Genomic DNA, 19,379 nt, shown 5'->3' with positions numbered 1-19,379 from the left:
CACATTTATGTAATTTTAAACTCTTATGAGCATCTTCCTTACCAAGTGAATTATCAATTTTGTGTAATTAATGAGGCAATTCACAAGGCTATCAATAATGCTACCTCCCAGGTTAAAAAAAAATTCAAATGACATGTTGAAAGTGTTTTGAATATTTGGTTGATTGTTTATTAAAGGTCCCAGTTAGGAATTAAGGGAGACCTATTTGAATGCAACTTTCATAAAGCGAGACAAATTATTGAGAATGTACTGTACTAGAAAATAATTGAGATTCAGATCCAGCTCAAATAATCAATGAAGATATTTTAGAACATAATGAGCCTTGTACATGCAGGGAGAATAGATCTAACTGTGCACTATTCCACAAACTTCTGCATTTACACAATAAACTCAAGGTTTTTGGAGGTATTCCTTGAACTGAATAGAGCTTCGATCAGCAAAAAGGGAAGACATTGTTTTGGAAGTTGACACTGTTCAATAACTTGTCAGACAAATGAATTTTTACTGGTTGGGTGACCCTTTTAATGTTTCCTCCCTGTAGAAGCATGAAAGTGTAACTGCCAATTCAGATATAGCCCTACAAGGTGTCAAAAATAATGTGTCCAGATCTTAGTTTTAAATTTTATTTGTAGAAAATAAAAGGCACACTTCAGTTGTGTATTAGAATAGCAAATATTCAAATGTGTAGACCTATGATGTGTAGTATCTGTACCTACTTATACTTCACTGCAAAAGGTTCGTTTATATAATTCATTCATAACTTAGTTGCAAGGATGACTACATCTCACTAGTGAAATAACAGGTATTTTAACCTTTCCAGTTACAAATCCTCTACATGAGTTACCCCTTAATACCATAAAATGCACAAAAAAAATCAAAGTGTATTTCTTAGGCAAATTAGCCTGTGTTGGTACAAACAGCAATTCTAATAAATACATAAAATCTCATTAAGTGTAAACAGATATTTTCCATCCCTTCCTATAAAGTTGTTCTATTATTGGCAAATAAAATATGCCGTGTGTAGGTCTTCATGTTGATCTGCACTCAATTATAGTACAATTACCTTGGGGAAGTGCATAATCCAAGGGTTTCAACATAAGTTATCTCAACTAACTGGTCAATTGGAGATAGTTAACTAACCTACATAAGGATACACCAACCTTATTTACAAAATCTCTTTTTAATTCAGAACTTTGTTTTACTCTGTATAAAAAGATTATTCTTGAATTACTTGGGGACCATGCTCAGAGCAATCACAAGCAGATGGAAAGATCATACCAAAACCATATTACATTTTTGTTGACCTGAGAGGAATTGGATTTTACATCTAAACTTCACACGGGTTGTTTTAACAAGTCTATCTTTTGTGAAAATCTTTAAACCATTATAGTTTACAACATAGATTATTTGACCACTCCTGTCCATACCAGGTACCTTCGTGCGAGCAATCCAAACTCTCCTCATAGCCCTGTATCTTCCCTGGTTTCAAATACTTATCCCACTGTTTTTTAAGTTTTGGAAATAAAATCAGAAAGATCAAAATCAGTAGTTAAAACAAAATGAGAACAATCTCCTTTAAAACACAAATGACAAGTAATCTGGGGCATTCTTCACTCAGTAGCTAGCACAGGTATAGATTGAGCAGTTTTATTTCAGAGGCTACCAAAATCTGCTTTTGAGTATACAAATGAGCATTATACCTTCAATCACATATGATCCTACAGTGAGAAAGGATTTTTGTTGGCACCAGGCACTGTGTAAGCAGAAGGAAAGAAGCTAAGAAAAATGCATTAAATAGTAGCAAAGACTCCCAGTCTAGAGGGAAAAAAACATTGTACGAAAGAACCAGACAAATCAGAAAAGTGAAATATAGTGCTGTAAGCCTTTCAAATGAACTTTATTAAAGATACTTCCAACCACAAAGCTCCAGAAACAATGTCACATAATAATGATTAAGCTTTGCAGCAGCACGTTATATTGCTTTACATTAAAAAAAACCTACAAGGTGAATTACAATTATTTCCAATTATTTTTTTAAATTCTCAAAAAATAGTTCATATATCTTGATTTTATTATTGAAATGGACTAGTAAAGTCTTGGAGATGATATTACTGCTGTGCAAATTGCAAGAAACACTGGTTATCCCAGCAGTGGCACAAAAAATGTACAAACATTTCCGTGATAAGTGCAAAGCAACAAACATTGCACAAAGTAAGCAGTGTTCTCTGTTAATGAAAAAATGGCAGCCAGTAAATAGTAAGAATGGCAGCAGCAATAGAATTATGTTCACCACAGACTGCAGCAGTTCAAGGAGGCATCCCACCACCACCTTCTCAGGGATAGGCAATAAATGTCGGCCTTACTAGTGACACCCTTATCCCAAGAATGAAGAAAACCAAAGTTGTATTTAATTTAAATCAAGGTCCAAGTTATTTATGTACAGAACAGAAAAAGAGTGGCTCTGATGTTACAAATTTGATTGGATCTGTATTTAACAGACTGGAATGTTGGAACTTTTTAAACATTGTAGACTTGTGCCGCCCACATAATCCCTTAAATTCACTAAAATTCTTCACGTAAACTCAGCATTAAATGACATACTGTGCATATTTAATTCCTTTGAAAAAAATGGAAATAAATACAATTGTCTACATGGTGCAGTATTAATAATTTTACTGCATTGAAAAGATAGATTAAAGATTTGCGTTTTCTACTTCATTTATATTTTACGCAGCCATGTAATATATTTTATTGGTTGCAAAATACCATTAAAGGGACATAGGAAATTATAATCAGGTGTAAGAAAATACAAGTGCAGTGCAAAGTTACCAACTTCATAACTGGAATAGAGCTCAATAAGTAAACCTTTTGTAGAGATTAACTTCTCTTTCCTCACATCGCTATATTTAATCAAATTAGATTTCCTTCCAGATTCTGTATGTACTTATTTTTTTAAGATAGCAATGGAATTTCAAAAAAATTCACATCATGACCAATGTTCCCTGTAATTTTTTGGGGGTATGTGGGCCCTTTAACTTGCTGCGCGGCTCAGTCAATTTTTTTGCGTATGCATGGTTATTTATCTTGAAAAGCCTGTGAGCAGCCTGTGCGGGACCTCCAGATCGATGCATGGCCAGGCATCTTAGTGGGAACATTGATGCTGAGTGAAAATGAGAAAATCAAATTGATTCCTACCTTGTGGTCAAATGTCAAAAAACTACCTTAGAGGAATCCAACAAGAGTTAGTTCAGCTAATACTGTAAATAATCTAGCTTTTAAATCTAACATTCCAACCATTGATTTCCTACTTGCAAATTAATTTGAAAAAACTATAGTGCAAGTAAGCAAGAAAAGTATTCTGTTTTAATTTTTTTTTTCAAGTTTTGGTAAACCTTTGTGCTTAAAATCAGATGCAACAGTCTGGAGAGTGGAATTTCCACTTTGGACACTGAATGTCAATGTGAGCCATTCCCAGGTGATACACAGAATAATTCACCCTCTACACTGCCTCGTCATTGTGCCTTAACTCAGAAGAGTGTCCCCTACTACACTAATGTGAATGTTCTGATTTCCTACACAGGCCATTCTTGTTCCTTCCCTGAGTAATACTGTCAATTTGTGAGTTTTGTGCTGCTTGCTTAGGTTCACTAAAAACTGGATTGAAACTATTCAAACTCTCTTCATGTGGGACCTTTACAACTGGCCGAGATGGGAGACTTTAAGCCCAAGTCTTGGAGGCAAAAGGACAGTATGACAGCCCATTGCTGCAACCAGTCTTTGTAAGGGATAATCAATACATGTAGCAACAGTACAAAACTGCACAACTACAAGCTGTGCAATTCATTTTGTACATTTTTTTATATTATGCTATTCACTGCTTTGCAAAACAAATTGACAGCTTGAATAAAGGAACACTTAAAAGCATGTCAGAAAGCATTTGCAACCCAAGCCCCCAAAATTGAAGTTTATTGCTCAGCAGTTTAACAGATCAAAAAGCACAGAATTACAATAAGCAAATATACACTTAAATCTGCAGTACTATAAAGGAAAACATTTACGTCAGTCTTTTTAAATGTGCAATGTACATCTTCTGACAAATAAATTACATTAACAATGTATTTACAGATATCAGGAGTTGAATATATAATCAGAAAATGCCAGTGAATGCTCCCTGTTCAAAATACGTTTTATGAATGTTGCCTGCAGCATTTGTGTGAACTCCTGTGGGCTTTCTCCCATTACTACGAAAGAACATGTGACATAATATAAAGGTTAACTGTCCTGGTGATTTTAATTACTTTTTAAGATGGATATCTTATCCTCCAATGATAGTGAAAATATGTTTTACTACAAAGTACTGCAGCTTCAATCACACTGGGCAAGAGGGCACAATCAAGTCTGTTTCCAACAATAACCTTATGACAAGAGATATACTGTGTACAAGGTGAATTTGCATAGCTATTACAAACGTAACAAGCAGATTTACTGTTAAGCAACACTTATAGTTAAAAAAGAACCCAAATTAGATAAAGTAAACAGAAGATTTGTGCAGGTGCCAAGAGATACAGAAAGATAATCTAATGATAGTAAGCTAGCCCCCAAAATATTGAAGAACATTAAATAAATTACTTGATGAATGTAGTTAATGATCAGCTTCTCTTTCTTTCTATCCATATCTATTACACAATATCTGCAATAGCCCTGGTCTGTACAATACATTCACTATCAGTCATTTAAAAAACCTTTGCAGCTTTGAAGGCAGCAGTGCAAATATAACTTTGGGGCAGGTGGAATGGAGAGAATGGGGGAGCTATTTTTAAATTAGTAATGATTTAACCCCTTTACACTTGTATGCTATCCTAGAACACTGTAGCATACAGAAATATACCATTACTGATCCATTATTTAGCATTTTACAGTGATTGTTTTGTGTTAACATGCAAAGTTCAGTGCACTAAATAATGGATTATTTTAAACAGTAATGGTATTTTTAATGTCAACAATGAAGATGTGACAATTTTAAGTACATATTTATAGGGATTTGAATACCTACTGACTACTGCCAAAATACTCCAATCCTCATATAATAGACCTCATTTCCCTACAAGCATAGCTGTTTTTGTTTTTTTAAGCCCAGCCAACTAGATTCTGCAATGAACCAGGGGACAGATGTCCAAGGATTTGCATTCACATGCAACCAGTCCCAGCATTTCATCGCACTGAATTATCTTTTTTGCTAATTTAAGCTGAAACACTACATACCAATCTCAAAATTAATCAAGACTGTACAGAGCACCGGATACTTACTGAACTTCAACTGGACAGAAATGTCAATGAAACCTTCCAAAAAGCTCAATAGGATTTGAAGGTTACCAAAGCAGACAGGGAACTGAAAATAGCATCCCATTTTCTTACCCCAGTTGCAGACTTGCTATCTAATACTACCTTGAACATTCATTTGTTTATTGGCAGCTGCTGACGCAGGATTGCTGTTGGTACTGTTGGTGTTATTTGTTAAGCCGCTCGTAATCATGTACTCCACTTTGTTTTCCAGTTTCCCCAGGCGCTGCAATATGTCATCAAGTAAGACGGCAATTGTCCTTTTCAGATCAGCTGAGGGAGAAAAAAAAACTTAGAATGTTTAGTATCTTATTTATTCAATTCCCATTGGAACACAATTTTCCCTTTAATATTCAATTTTGAAAACAATGCAAAAATATACAAAAATGTCAGCTAGGTATACAGTACACAAAATAGCCTCCCCAAAAAAACATAATCCATCCTCAAAATAAATGTCTTTAAAAAATACCTTGTATCACTGATACTGATGGAGGGGAAAAAATTGAGAAAGACATACTAAATTTATAATATCCTGCACAGATATACAATATCGCAAATTTTTGTAGTAGCTGCCTGCAGCAAACCTGCCGTGCATGTGTTTTAAAGAAGTTGTATGTTTTAACTTGATACGGTTGGTGGTAAATTGCTAAAATTATAATTGTACTACTCATATGTAAAATCCAAATGATGAAATGAAGGATGCTGGATTGCACCACAGCTGATACATGGTTTTGTTTTCTTCTGACATGAGAATTGTGAAAGCTCAAGAGGATAATTACCGTAAGTGAGGACAGTGCATTTCTGTAACACAGGAGAGCATGGCAATGTTTGGGGGGCTGGGGGCGGGGAGAGGAGGGAGGATAGAGAGAAGAGGGGGGAAGAACATTCATGGCTCAAAGATCTGATGTCCAGTTGACCTGAAGGCAGAGGCATGGTATGGTACACAACAGTATGCATTTTATTGTGTGTCACATAGACGGATGGCATGTGTGTAACATAGAAACATAGAAAATAGGTGCAGGAGTAGGCCATTTGGCCCTTCTAGCCTGCACCGCCATTCAATGAGTTCATGGCTGAACATGCAACTTCAGTATCCCATTCCTGCTTTCTCACCATACCCCTTGTAGGGTGAAGTAACCATGCTGTGGGTAGACGTCACAACGCTGACCTCTTTCATCAGCATTTTGCATGTAGGTGGCACAGTCTTGCTCCCAAGAGCTGTAAAGGCTGTGTAATCTGCTTGGAAGGGACCGTTCTAATGGAATCAACATGTTTTGGACTTTGGCCAATACAACAGGGTCCTGAAGGTAATGGAAAAAAACTCCTGTTGCACAATGTGGAACTTGACAAACTCCTGGAAAATCAAGATCCACGATGGTCTATTTCAGTGGTGCCCTTCTCTTATCACGTTTGAATTCACTTGACTACACCACAATAGGAAAGGGGCTCAGGAACCCAGGGACAACTTCAGTGTACTGCAGGCTTCCTAAAGGCATGTCGACATTTGTGATACCATTATGGTGTTTCTGTTGGTCTTTCCATGGGGACCTTGGGAAAGTATGGGGTGCTGGTATGACACTACTGGTTTCCATGCCCAACCGGAGTGTCTGTGGGAATCCTTATTTTATGCTACCATTCCCTTCAGCTGCTCTGCCAAATTGCAGTGTTTGAGACTTAATTGACTTCCAGCATGGGATGTTGAAGTTGCTGCAAGAATACCCTTTGCCATCTCAATCAACATCACAAAAGTAGATTACCTGGTAATTTGTCTCATTGTTGCTTGTGACACCTTGTTGTGTACAAATTGCATTTTTCCACATTACAACAGTGACTACACTTAATTGGCTAAAAAGCAATTTGGGACAGCCTGAGGTTGCAAAAGGTACTATTTAAAAAAAAATCATTCTCTGGATGTGGGCATCACTGGCAAAACCAGTATTTCTTTGTGATGGTGAGCCACCTTCTTGAATCACTGCAGTCCATTTGTTGAAGGTACTCCCACAATGCCGTTAGGTAGGGAGTTCCAGGATTTTGATCCAGCGACGATTTAATCCATCCGGACCAGGGGGTTTTATTCTCTTTGAATTTGGTTAATTTATTTAATATTTCTACGCTTTTTATTTTAAATGTAGTTATATCATTTCTAATGTCATGTCCACCTGATCTGTCTCCCATGTAAATAATGAAGCAAAGTAATTATTTAATATTTCTGCCTGTGATTTTGACCACCCCGAGTGCCCCGAGTCCCATCCCGACTTGCCTTTTTTTTAAAAACTTATGTGCCTGTAGAATATTTTACTGTTTCGTTTTCTGTTCCTTGATAATTTAATGTTATAATTCCTCTTTGCCTTCCTAATTGTTTTTTTGACCTCTCCTAATCTCTTCGTATTCTCCCGTATCATGCTCTTCCCCTGCTGTCCATGTACTTAGTGTATGCCTCTGTCCTTACCCTTAATTTTTCCTTTATGTTTTTATTCATCCATGGTGTCTCATTAGGGTTTAGCTTGTTCTGGTTATTTTAGTGGAATATATTTTTCCTGGATTCTGTTGAACGTCATTTTAAATGTTTCTCATTGCTGTTCTACATCATTTTTTGCCAATATTGTTGTTTGTCATTTTATCTTCCCAAGTTCTATTCTCAGCCCCTCAAAGTCAACTTTTCTCCAATCTATTAGCCCGATCTTCGTTCAACCATTGGTGGCCGTGCCTTCTGTTGCCTAGTCCCCAAGCTCTGGAACTCCTTGCCTAAACTTCTCCGCCTCTCTATCCTCCTTCAAGACGCTCCTTAAAACCTACCTCTGACCAAGCTTTTGGTCACCTGCGCTAATTTCTACTTATGCGGCTCGGTGCCAAATTGTTTTATCTCATAATGCTCCTGTGAAGCGCCTTGGGACGTTTCACTACGTTAAAGAAGTTATATAAATACAAGTTGTTGTTGTTGTCTTCGTCATACTTATGTCCTTCTCAATTATTATCTTAAAGCGTATTATATTATGGTCCATATTGCCGAGATGTTTCCGACTTTTACTTCTCTTATCTGCTCTGGTTCATTCCCCATTACTAGATCCGTTAGTGAATCCTCTCATCGGGCTTCTTGCATATTGGCCCATAATTTGCGGCCCTTACGGACATGCGTAGTACGCACCCATAAGAGCCGCGCAATTTGCGGGTTTAGGCATGCGCTGCACATGGCACGAAAACCTAGAACTTGTGATTTGTCAAGAATCTTTTACAGATCATCCGCATCCCCGGAAAAAAGGCATCTGCGGGCAGAGAGTTGGGCTGTTTGCCCAATTACTGCCTTGCAAAGTTCTTACGTATGGTAAAAGCAGGCCTAGCGCAAGAGTTCAAATGAACATTAAAAAAAAATTTCCAATCATTTAAATATTAGAAAACCTGTGCAATAAGATAAGGTTATTCTTGGCCCAATGAAAACATGAACATTTTATATTTCAAACTTTAAAATTTTTGTTTTAAATATTTAACTAAATGGTATTTTAATTAATTTTAAATATGTAGGGCTCAATTTTCCCCAGTGCCATTTTTTGGCGTATTTCAAGAGTTATGCCCGTTTTTGGGGGCTCGATTACTCCAAAAAAAAACTGGAAAGTTTCCCCGTTCTAATTTTTGAAATTGGCGCCGCGCAGCCTGCCCTTCAGCTTCGGGGGGTGGAGCCTAATGTCTGCACTGAAAAAAGGATGCCGCCCCTTTTGCGCATGCACGGGAAAAAAAAAGACGTTTTTTACGTGACTGTTATGGGCGCGCATGCCCGGTACACCTCCTGGTCTGCATTCAGCCATTTTAAAAAGAGCCAGTTGTGTGCGAGAACTTTAATTCTGAGTGATGTATGAGAGAACTTAAAATCGGTGCTGCAATATGCAACGCGTCTCAAGGACCAAGAATTTCTCACAGGATGAAGTGAAGGCCCTGGTTACTGTAATTGAGGCCAGATGGCACGAGCTGGACACCAGCAGAGGTCAAATAAAAGTTTCACCAAAAGAAATGAAGAAACGTTGGATCCAACTTTCACAAGATTACTGTGCAATGGTGACCACCCAGAGGTGGGGAGCGGGCGGGTAAGTGGAGCTGAGTCCACGGCCAGATCAGCCATGATCTTGTTGAATGGCGGAGCAGGCTCGAGGGGCTAGATGGCCTACTCCTGTTCCTAATTCTTATGTTCTTATGTCCGGAGGCCAATAAAAAAAGAAGCGGCAGGACCTTGGTCAAGCAGTTAGTGTAAGTAATATTTTCATTTATTAAATGGAATGGCAATTGTAAATGTATCTGTATGTCCCACCCAGCAGAAAGACACCCTTCTAAAAAGTTATATTTTCAATTTTGTAGAGGAAGGTGGCACACAACAAAAGAGAACTTGAACAGGAGGAGGCCCGGCAAAATCTGCACCCACTGACATCAGTGGAAGGGAGGGTCGCTGCTTTGATAGGTCCTGCCTGGAGGGAGAAAAGCAATCACCACAGCACAAGCTGGGCCCACACTCGAGGGAGAGGGTAAGTCCTGCAAATTCCACAGTCTGGCTTTGCTAAATGTTAAGTACTGCGCGAGCTAGCCATGCTTCGATTCATGGGGCTGTCTCCGTCAGCTACACTTCGGTTGATGCAATGTGCTATCATTCATCATGGTCCTTCAATCAGCCTGCTGACTGTGCTGTGTGAGCCTACTCTTGCCACCCTGCTCCCCCCTCTGCTGCTAATCATTTGTCTGTTCTGTTATATTTTGCAGAGCTTGAGGCCAATCCTGACGAGGCTGAAGCTGATACAGAAGATTCAGACGCGGACGATCCTGAAGAAGAGAACATCTTCCAATCCCACCTTCCAGACCAAAAGCATGGGAGGGGAGGGGGAGGATAAAGCCCCTACTGTTGTACTCACTCTGGAGGTGGTGCTGGTGCCGCGCATTGAGGCGTCAGTCCCTTTCCTGAGTGGTACGAATGTTGGGACATTTCATGGTTTCACACAGTCCAAGGCTGCGGGTCCCAGTGGGGTGCAGTAAGCCACACCCAGGGTGCGGAGGGGAAGGAGAGCTCGACATCGCTCTTCTGAGGTGCAGGATGCAACAGATATGGTTCAGATGATGACAATGAGTGGGGAGAGCATTGACCTTACGCGATCACTCCTGGAGATCATCAGTGGGGTGGGTGATGAGGTATCGGGACTGTTGGGAGAAGTAACAACACTCTCGCGAGAAATGGGAACACTGTCCAGGCACATTAGGGATGGAATGTCGCAGGGAGCTGATACATTGACGGTGAACGTTAGGGAGGGAACGTCGGAGGTAGCTGCTGCAAGGGAACGAACATGCCCAGAACCCGCGGCCATTGACAGAATGAACTGCCACTCCCACTCCAATCCCCAGACCAGCCTCTGAAGATGCCCAAGCAGGGCCTTCCACATTACCGCCTGCACCTCGCCACCCATAGGTGCGCATTACCCGAGATGCTCGAAATAAGAAGCTTGGTACCAACCCGAGAGATGGGTGCAGCCTTTCTTTGCTGCTGTTGTTGCTGTTGTAACTGTTCTCAAATTAAAAGTTTTTTGTAAGTGATGTAAATTTTCAAGTTTAAAAGTTTGTAAGTGATCTTAACTGAATACTTTAAAGTTTGATACATGAAAATTTTTATTAAAGTTAAGTACAAACAAGTGTTAAACTTTTGAATAAAATATATTTTAAATTCACATTATTTACATTATTTGTTCCATTAACACAACACAACATTACGGATCAGGTCCAAACAGTAATCATGCTCCATTTGGAATAGCTGCCGCTGAGCCTTCAGGCAGCAAAGCGTTCACGGATGAGCTGCTGGCGCAAGACTCTAGCAATCGTTAGAGGCACGACTGCCCGCCCTCCTCCGCTGTCATGCTCCAGGTTCAGGTAGTTGCATGGCTTCCTTGTCCTCCTCCTCGTCATCTACATCTTCCTCATTAGCCACTCTCACCTCAGGAGGGTCTTCTACTACCAGCTGCTGTTGCCTCATGATGGCCAAGTTGTGCATCATGCAGCACACAACAGTGAACTGACCGATAGTCTCAGGGGAATATTGCAAGTAGCCTTCGGAATGGTCCAGGCATCAGAAACGCTGTTTTAAAATGCCAATGGTCCCCTCTATTATGCTGCACGTCGCAATGCGCAACATGTTGTATTCCCGCTCAGCTTCTATACAGGTTACGCGTAGGGGCATCATGGTAGCGAGGCCGTACCCATTGTCCCCTAGCTCTGCCCTTCTGGCTGCTGCTGTAACATGTCAGATATAGCACTCTTACATAGGATGAACGCATCATGGGTGCTCCCAGGGTATCTCGCATCAACTGCCATGATGCGATGCATGACGTCACAGATGAGCTGCACGTTCACGGAATGGAAGCCTTTTCTGTTCCTGTACATCACGGGATCTCCAAAAGGTGCTCGCAAGGCGGCCCTGTACCTTTGGGAAGCCAGCAATCCTGGAGAAGGCCACCACCCTGTCAGGCATTGTCTGGGCGGTCATGGGGAATTTTATGTCGTCATTCCTCCAGGCACACAGTGCAGCCGTCAACTGCCAAATGCAGGTATGTGTTGCATGTTGAGAAATGGTGCACACATCCACAGTTGTGGCCTGGAATGATCCAGATGCATAAAATGAAAGTGCAGCTGTAATCTTTACTTCAACTGACAAAGCAGTCCTCTGACATTTCTAGGGTGCAGGTCTGCTTTTATTAACTCACAGATCTCAGTTACAACTTATTTGCGGGTGCAGGTATGAACGCCTGTCTCAATATGGCCTTTTGCCCATCATCCTACATGCTCTGAGGTTCCTCAGGTGATGATACCTAATCAATCTTCTCCTCAGCCGCACCATCATGCAGAAAACTTGCATGAGGTATGGCAGTGTCAATATTGCCCCCATAATTTAATTGTAGCTTTGCAACAAACTCAAAACAAGACGACAAAGTACTCACACCTTCTTTCCTCTCTCTCTCTCTCTCTCTCCAAGGTGCATACCTTAGTATGGACCATACCCTGGTCTGCGCATGTGCAATAGGCTTGCTTAGAATGGGAAGCTAGGCATTCAATGAAGACATTTGGGGCAACAAAGTCTAATGCAATTTGTTAATTTTATATTTTTTTCAAAGTACCACGCCACCACCAAATGTCTCCTCACTGGGCTCGAGGACTGTAGCCTCGGCCGGCAGAATCACTCCACCGCCCCTCCCTCCCTGGGCTTTTTTTTTTAAGCTGCTGTATAGCCCAAGGGTTCTCATCCCTTATGGCTGGCACTTCAGCTTGGTTTCCAACAGCCCCCCCCACCCCCCACTCCGGCTTCTTTTGAAGCCAAGTCCGTGTCCAGGCAAGGCAGCAATTCTGGTGGTACTTTGAAAAAAAAAGAAAATTAAAGAATTGCATAGGACTTCCATTTTCTCCCTTTTGACTTTGAAACAATTAAGATTTATGATACATATTTTTTGCCTTCTTGACTCCCTCCAAAACTTCGGCTAAAAACAATGACGTCTTTTTTCGCCGATTTTGTAATGTGCTTTTTCTTAAGTGCCCAGAAGGCTTTTGGGAGTGATCACATACGCCGTCCTAGAAAAAATGTAAGTTGGCCAAATTTGCTTAAATGTGAAAAAACTGGCGCAAACATCAGGTTACGCCCCCTGCGACGTAAAAAAATCGTAACCTAAAAAACAATCGTACCTAACTGAATTACGCTGGCGCAGAAACTTTGGGGAAACCTGCAAATTTTTATTTACTCCAAAAAAAACGGTGCAGGCCAAAAAAATGGCCCAGATAAATGGGGAAAATTGAGCCCGTAATGTTTTTTAAATTTATTTGTTTGATGTGTACATGAATGGGGATTGCTTCCTTTGATTTGTTGGGCCAGCCCATGTGATTCCAGGGATGCTTGCAAACCGCCTGTGCCCCTGGGATACGTGGACCTCTACCCGCGGGTACCTGGAGAGCCCCAGGACCATGAGGCTCCGTGACTCCTGGACCACCAGGTATGCGGGCATTTTATTTGCAGATCGGAGGCATTTCTACGCGGTAAACCTCCGACCGCAAATTCAGGGCCACTGGGTTAGAAAGGAGTCCTGTAGACATTGTAGGAACTCCATTTCCTTTATCCCCTTTACCTACCTCCTCTGGCCCATTATTTGAGGTAATTGAAATGACTCATGCTTATTATTCTATGTTTTTTACTCATTTCCCTAATTTGTTTGCATATTTCTTCCTCCACTTCTCTTCCACTATTAGGTGGTCTGTAGACTACCCCTATTGGCGTGATTGGTCCTTTATTATCTTTTATCTCTATCCACATGGAGTCTATTTCGGTCTTACTGATAGCTACGTCACTTTTTTCTACTGCCATTATGCTATCTGTAATAAGTATAGCTACTCCACTTTCTCTTTTCCCCCTATCTTTTCGAAATATGTTGTACCCTGCAGTGTTTAATTCCCAGTCCTGATTTTTCTGTAGCTATGAATCAGTAATCCCTACTGTTATGTCTTGGATAAGGAGTTGGACTAGATACTGCAAGCTCAAAGGAAGTGTGACCAGAGTCCTTTATTACAGGTCTCAGAGTACTTCTCCAGCCTGTGAGACCTCCTTAGATACAGGTGCTCCCAAGAGATTGTGGGATCCCTTGGGGCTCCAGGGGATGAGCCCTCTGGTGGTTAGACACGGTAGTTACAGGTTTACATACATAAACATCTACTATATCTGGTTCCTCACATTTATTATTGCATCCAGTTCCCCTGTTTTATTACAGACACGGTGCATTGCTGTGCAGACAGTTCAACTCATTTATAGTAACAGTTCTGCTCACTTTATTTTTAACCATGTTTTCACACTCCTGTACTATAACACTATTTATTCCCTGGTCATCTATGGTCTCCCTTGGTTTAATCTTTCCTATGCTCTCCTTTCCTGTTCCATTGATATTTAGGCTGGTTTCATTTCTTGTACATCCCTTGTTATGAATGCTTCGTGCACTCAGATAAGCAGCCTTTAATTTTAACTTTTTACCATTATTCCCTGCTTTCACTTTATTCACTGATGCACTATTAAAACTCTGTCCCTTCCTGTCACACTCTGTTCATCTTTACCCTAATCACGACACTGCTCCATTGCCTTGACTTTTCTCTTTAGATTTATAAATTTCCCCTCACCTGAGCCCGCCTCTACCTGTTTTTAGTTTAAAGCCCTATCTACAGCTCTAGTTATTCGATTCTCCAGGACACTGGTCCCAGCCCGGTTTAAGTGGAGCCTGTCCCAACCAAATAGCTCCCTCTTTTCCCCAGTACTGGTGCCAGTGCCTCATAAATCAAAACCCCTTTCTCCCACGCCTCTCTTTGATCCACGCATTTAACTCTATGATCAGCTTGTCCCTATACCAATTTGCTCATGACTCAGGTAACAATCCAGTAATTATTACCTTTGAGATTGTGTGTTTTAATGTGAACCCTAGTTCTCAAACTCTCTCAGCAGAACCTCACACCAATTCTACCAATGTTGTTGGTTCTTATGTGGACCACGACAACGGGATCCTCTTCCCTCCCAATCCAAATTCTTCTCCAGCCGCGAGGAGATATCTGGGACCTGGCAGGCAACAAAGCCTTCGGAACTCCCGGTCGCGGCTGCAGCGAATAGTATCTATCCCCTGACTAGACTGTCCACTATCACATTCCTTTTTCCTCTCCCGCCCCCGGCCTCCTGTACCATGGTGCTGTCAATTTGCTCATCCACCTGCAAGCTTTTCCCTCATTCACACAGGCAGCAAGAACCTCATACCTCTTGGATAAGGACAAAAGCAGAGGTTCAACCAGCACTGCACCTGGGGACCCCTTACCTGCCTGAGTTGCAGTCACATCCTCTTATCCCTGACCACTAACCAGACCTGTACCACTACCTAACTTAAAGGGTGTGACAGCCCCCTGGATCAAAGTGCCCAGGTAACTCTCCCCCCCTCCCTTATGCACCGCAATGTCTACACTTCAAATTCCAGCTCAACAACTCGGAGCTGAAGTTCCTCAAGATGCAGACACTTACTGCAGACATGGTCATCCGGGAACGCAATGCTTTGCACAAACTCCCACATGTTGCAGTTGTGGCACGCCACCTGCACTGCCATCCCTCTATAACCTTGTTTTAGTTACCTAATTAATTAAAGTTTATGTATTTAATCAACTTAGCTTATAGTTTAGTTATTAACTAATTACCAGATCTAGTTTAAGTTATAGGTAATTGAAATTAAATATTTATCTGTAACACAAAGCACAAGTATTGGAGGCAAAAAGTAGGACCTTCTGTCCCGAATTCTCACTCTCTCCAAATTCCCAACTTTAACACTCTGTTGAGAAGCACTCCGTTTAAGACCACTCTGTGCAGACCACTCGTTAATTTAAAGTGTGTGGGCAACTGACAATGAGGAGCATTTCCTCCTCAAAAGATGCGAATGTTGCTTTGTGTGTAATTCCGGAATGGTGCTACTTCAGTAAACTACAGAGGATGGTATAGAAGATAGGCTGTTGAGTGTCAAAAGAGAATCTTAATTAAAACTTCCTTGCCTCATCTCGAAGGTGTTAATTCCCAACTGCTGTATGGGACTTATCCTATGTGTCCATTCCTCACGTGAACAGGCCATTCTTAAACAGCTGCATCAAAGCCAGCTCAACCCTATACTGACACAACATCTGCACGCACTCTCCAGCAGAGGTCAAGGGACAGCAGTTTCTCCCGCTTTCAACCTGCCCAGTGAGGCCAACTGTAGCAAAGCCCCTACCGCTAGCAAAGATCAGCTAACTTAGATGGGGATGGAAGATCACGAACAGTTTCCACTCCTAAACACAATCCCCCTCATTCAGAGAGACAGTACTCCTGCTGATTTTGTCATTTTCTAATGCAAAGGACCCGACTTTAAAACCCCACACTTTTGTAGGTCTCAAAAATTGCCACTGAATTCCACAGCTCCTGCTATTTGAGGCATGCCGCTTTGACAATCCCTTTGTATTTGGTTTTCTCTGGCAAGGCCCAACTTTTGGCTTCCTTTATCCACATCATAAACAATCCAGATGTAAACATAATTCTGACTTGGTAGAAAAGTCAGGATGGAGTCAAAAATGAAGGGAGAAATCAAAATTTTGATGCAAGTACTAGAATGTTCTAAAATCAGTAATTGGATAATAGGAAATCCAGCTCTTCCCCCTCTCCTTGCCAAGATTTTGCTGTAACACAACAAACTATCTAACAACCTGCCCAAAAAATTGAGAAAGCTGCTTGCCAAAGATAGAACTTTATTGGATGGCTGTTAGGTGTCAGCTTGGCTCAGTTGGTAGGACTCATTAATTCAAAAGATTAGGAGTTCAAGCCCCACTCCACGACCAGAGAATATTTTAGGCTGCAACACCAGAGTACTGCACTATGAACGATGCTGTTCAGGGTTATGCTAAAGGTCCCAGTGTCCTTCAACCAACACCAAAAAATAAACTAAATGGTCATTCCTCTCCGTGAAGCTAGTTGGATCTTGTGTGAAATATGACCAGTGTTGCCTTTAATAATTCATATAGATCACTTTAGATTGTTTGAGAGATGTGATAAGGCATGATATATTCATTCAGGTCTTTGGATTTGTTCATAGAATCATACAACACAGAAGGAGAAGCCAGGCACGTTGGGCTGAATGGTCTCCTTCAGTGCTGTAGGATTCTAAGCAGTACTATTACTTTGTATGGCTGATGTAGATGTAGAGCAACAACTAAAATTTTACATTTAGGTGGTTAAGCCAGATAATTGCGTCAGGAATAGTGGACTGTGTTGCCTCTTTCATATTTATGAATCGGGCATGAAGTCATTATATGTTCCATGGACTGTTCTGGGTGATCACTGTCGCACCCTGGAGAGCTTTTAGGTCTCCCTTTTTGTGTATCAAGTATCCACACCTGCCATGGCTTGTGCGGTTTAGGGTGCCTATAAGCTTCGCGGAAGATCAAAGCCAGGGATCTTCCGTGCCGGGTCTTTCACGAGATCATCATCAGGGTTGAAGTCGCCTTGTCGAAGGTTAAGCATGTGGGTCCAAAAGGGCTTGCACGACTTCAAGTGGTTGTAGTCTAAGCAGTTGGATAAACTAATAGAAAATTGAAACAGCTGAGCCAAAACTCCTCACACTACAATATCCAAAGCCATGAAGTGAAATATAATCCTACAGCACTTATTGACCACACTCCTGGGAGTCAGGAGAATCTTAAATTGTTATTCTCGGACTATTGCCTGCATCGTTGAAGTTAAATCTAAGGTAATAGAAGCATCAAAAAATAAGATTTTGTAGAGTTTTTATTTGATCTAATTATTTTTCTCCATAATAATACGAGTGTGGGTTGTACTTGTGCTTCACCTCAAGTTATATAGTGACTGACAACACAAATTTTCACTGTGCAGATTTGCTTCCTTCTTGTGCTCTACACATTGCCTATCAAAAACATGCATGTTCCTCCAATTATTAAGTATAGGAATGGTAACACTTAGTTAACTCATTTAAAAAGTTACAACATTTGGACATTTTGAGCATGATTCTTTCTTCTTACCAACAAGAAAGTTTAGAAAAACATTTCACAATACACATACACAGCACAGAGCAAATGTTATTCAGTTCTTACCATATCCTGCCATTGAAGCACCATGAGGACCATCTATTGCATTCTGATTTTCCTCTGCCAGTGCTCGGACATATCTTTTACTCAGTTCTAAAATTTGTTCACGCAGTTCTGCACTGTTTTGGTGCTTTGGATGCTGGAACGTATATCGAAGTAGCAGCAGCCCCCAAATAAACCCAAAAATCAGCAGCAAAGCACTTAGTTTCTGAGATGTATTTCTTCTGAACAGACTTCCAAACATGTTTGTCCAACCAGTCTCCTTTTGCAGACAAACCAGTCACATTATCAACATCTTCATTCTTTGAATCCTTTATGAGGGAGCATTCAAGCTGTTCGTTGCTTTAGATCCTCTTCATCTAACATTCACCTTCTGCCCTGTATAAAGTAAGGAGAAATGCATTCTTTAGGATGTAAAAGTTAGATAAGTTACACAACTGACAATTAATATCCAATAACAACTCAGAAATAGTTTATGCTGATCAATACTCAACCAGAAAGTGAAAATGGAAAAAAAGGTCAAGAAAAATATACAAAAATACTACTAAGTTGACAGTGTGGTTATTTAAAGATTGGAATAATTCGGAAACAAAGCTACCTCAAAGGATTCAGCAATTAAAAAAAAACATGTTTGCCAAAAATCTGTCTGTAATTAAATACATACATGATAAAGTAACTATTATGTCTTGTAAAAAAAATTAACTTAATTTAACTTGTCTTTTTTTGAAAAGCTAGCTATATAGCACAAGACAGTGACTATTTAGTTTCCTTGAAAATAATTGGGTTCTATACTCCAATTAGATCCAAAATTCAAATTGGCTCAGGGTCAGAAAGCAGAGAATAGTGGTGAACGGCTGTTTTTCAGACTAGAGTGAAATATGCAGTGTTGTCAGTATACATTAATGACCTGGACTTAGGTATACAGGGCATAATTTCAAAGATTGCAGATGACATGAAACTCAAATGTAGTAAATAGTGAGGAGGATAGTAACAAACTTCAGGAGGACATAGACAGGCTAATGAACATGAGAACATAAGAAATAAGAGCAGGACTAAGCCATATGGCCCATTGAGCCTGCTGCGCCATTCAATAAGATCATGGCTGAACTTCTACATCAACTCCACTTTCCCGCCCTATCCCTTCCTTGATGCCCAAAAATCTATCAATCGCTGTCGACTGAGCATCCACAGCCCTCTGGGGTATAGAATTCCAAAGGATCACCATCCTCGGAGTAGAGAAATTTTTCCTCATCTCAGTTCTAAATGGCCAACCCTTTATATTTATTCATTCACAGGATGTGGGCGTCGCTGGCAAGGCCAACATTTATTGCCCGTCCCTAATTGCCCTCGAGAAGGTGGTGGTGAGTCCCATTCTTGAACCGCTGTAATCCGTGTAG

General features: G+C 40.7%; 1 protein-coding gene across 5 annotated transcripts in view; it reads right to left on the bottom strand.

Moving 5' to 3' along the window:
* The window catches only part of LOC139264450 (alpha-1,6-mannosylglycoprotein 6-beta-N-acetylglucosaminyltransferase A-like), a 157,382-nt gene that overhangs the window by 108,822 nt on the left and 29,181 nt on the right, over window positions 1-19,379 (bottom strand). For 4 of the 5 annotated variants that reach the window (XM_070880948.1, XM_070880951.1, XM_070880949.1 and 1 more), the window contains exons 2-3: window positions 17,989-18,360; window positions 5,446-5,613 (exon numbers count right to left, since the gene is read on the bottom strand). In XM_070880948.1, coding sequence (XP_070737049.1) covers window positions 5,446-5,613; window positions 17,989-18,226 — 406 coding nt within the window. In that variant the 5' untranslated portion in view covers window positions 18,227-18,360. Of the gene's footprint in view, window positions 1-1,427; window positions 1,528-5,445; window positions 5,614-17,988; window positions 18,361-19,379 lie in introns of those variants that run through there. The other variant, XM_070880952.1, reaches the window with a different exon arrangement.

This window comes from Pristiophorus japonicus, chromosome 5, assembly GCF_044704955.1.
Source record: "Pristiophorus japonicus isolate sPriJap1 chromosome 5, sPriJap1.hap1, whole genome shotgun sequence".
NCBI lineage: Eukaryota > Metazoa > Chordata > Chondrichthyes > Pristiophoridae > Pristiophorus > Pristiophorus japonicus.
Note: the sequence above shows the minus strand (reverse complement) of the source record. Positions and strands in the feature narration are given on the sequence as shown.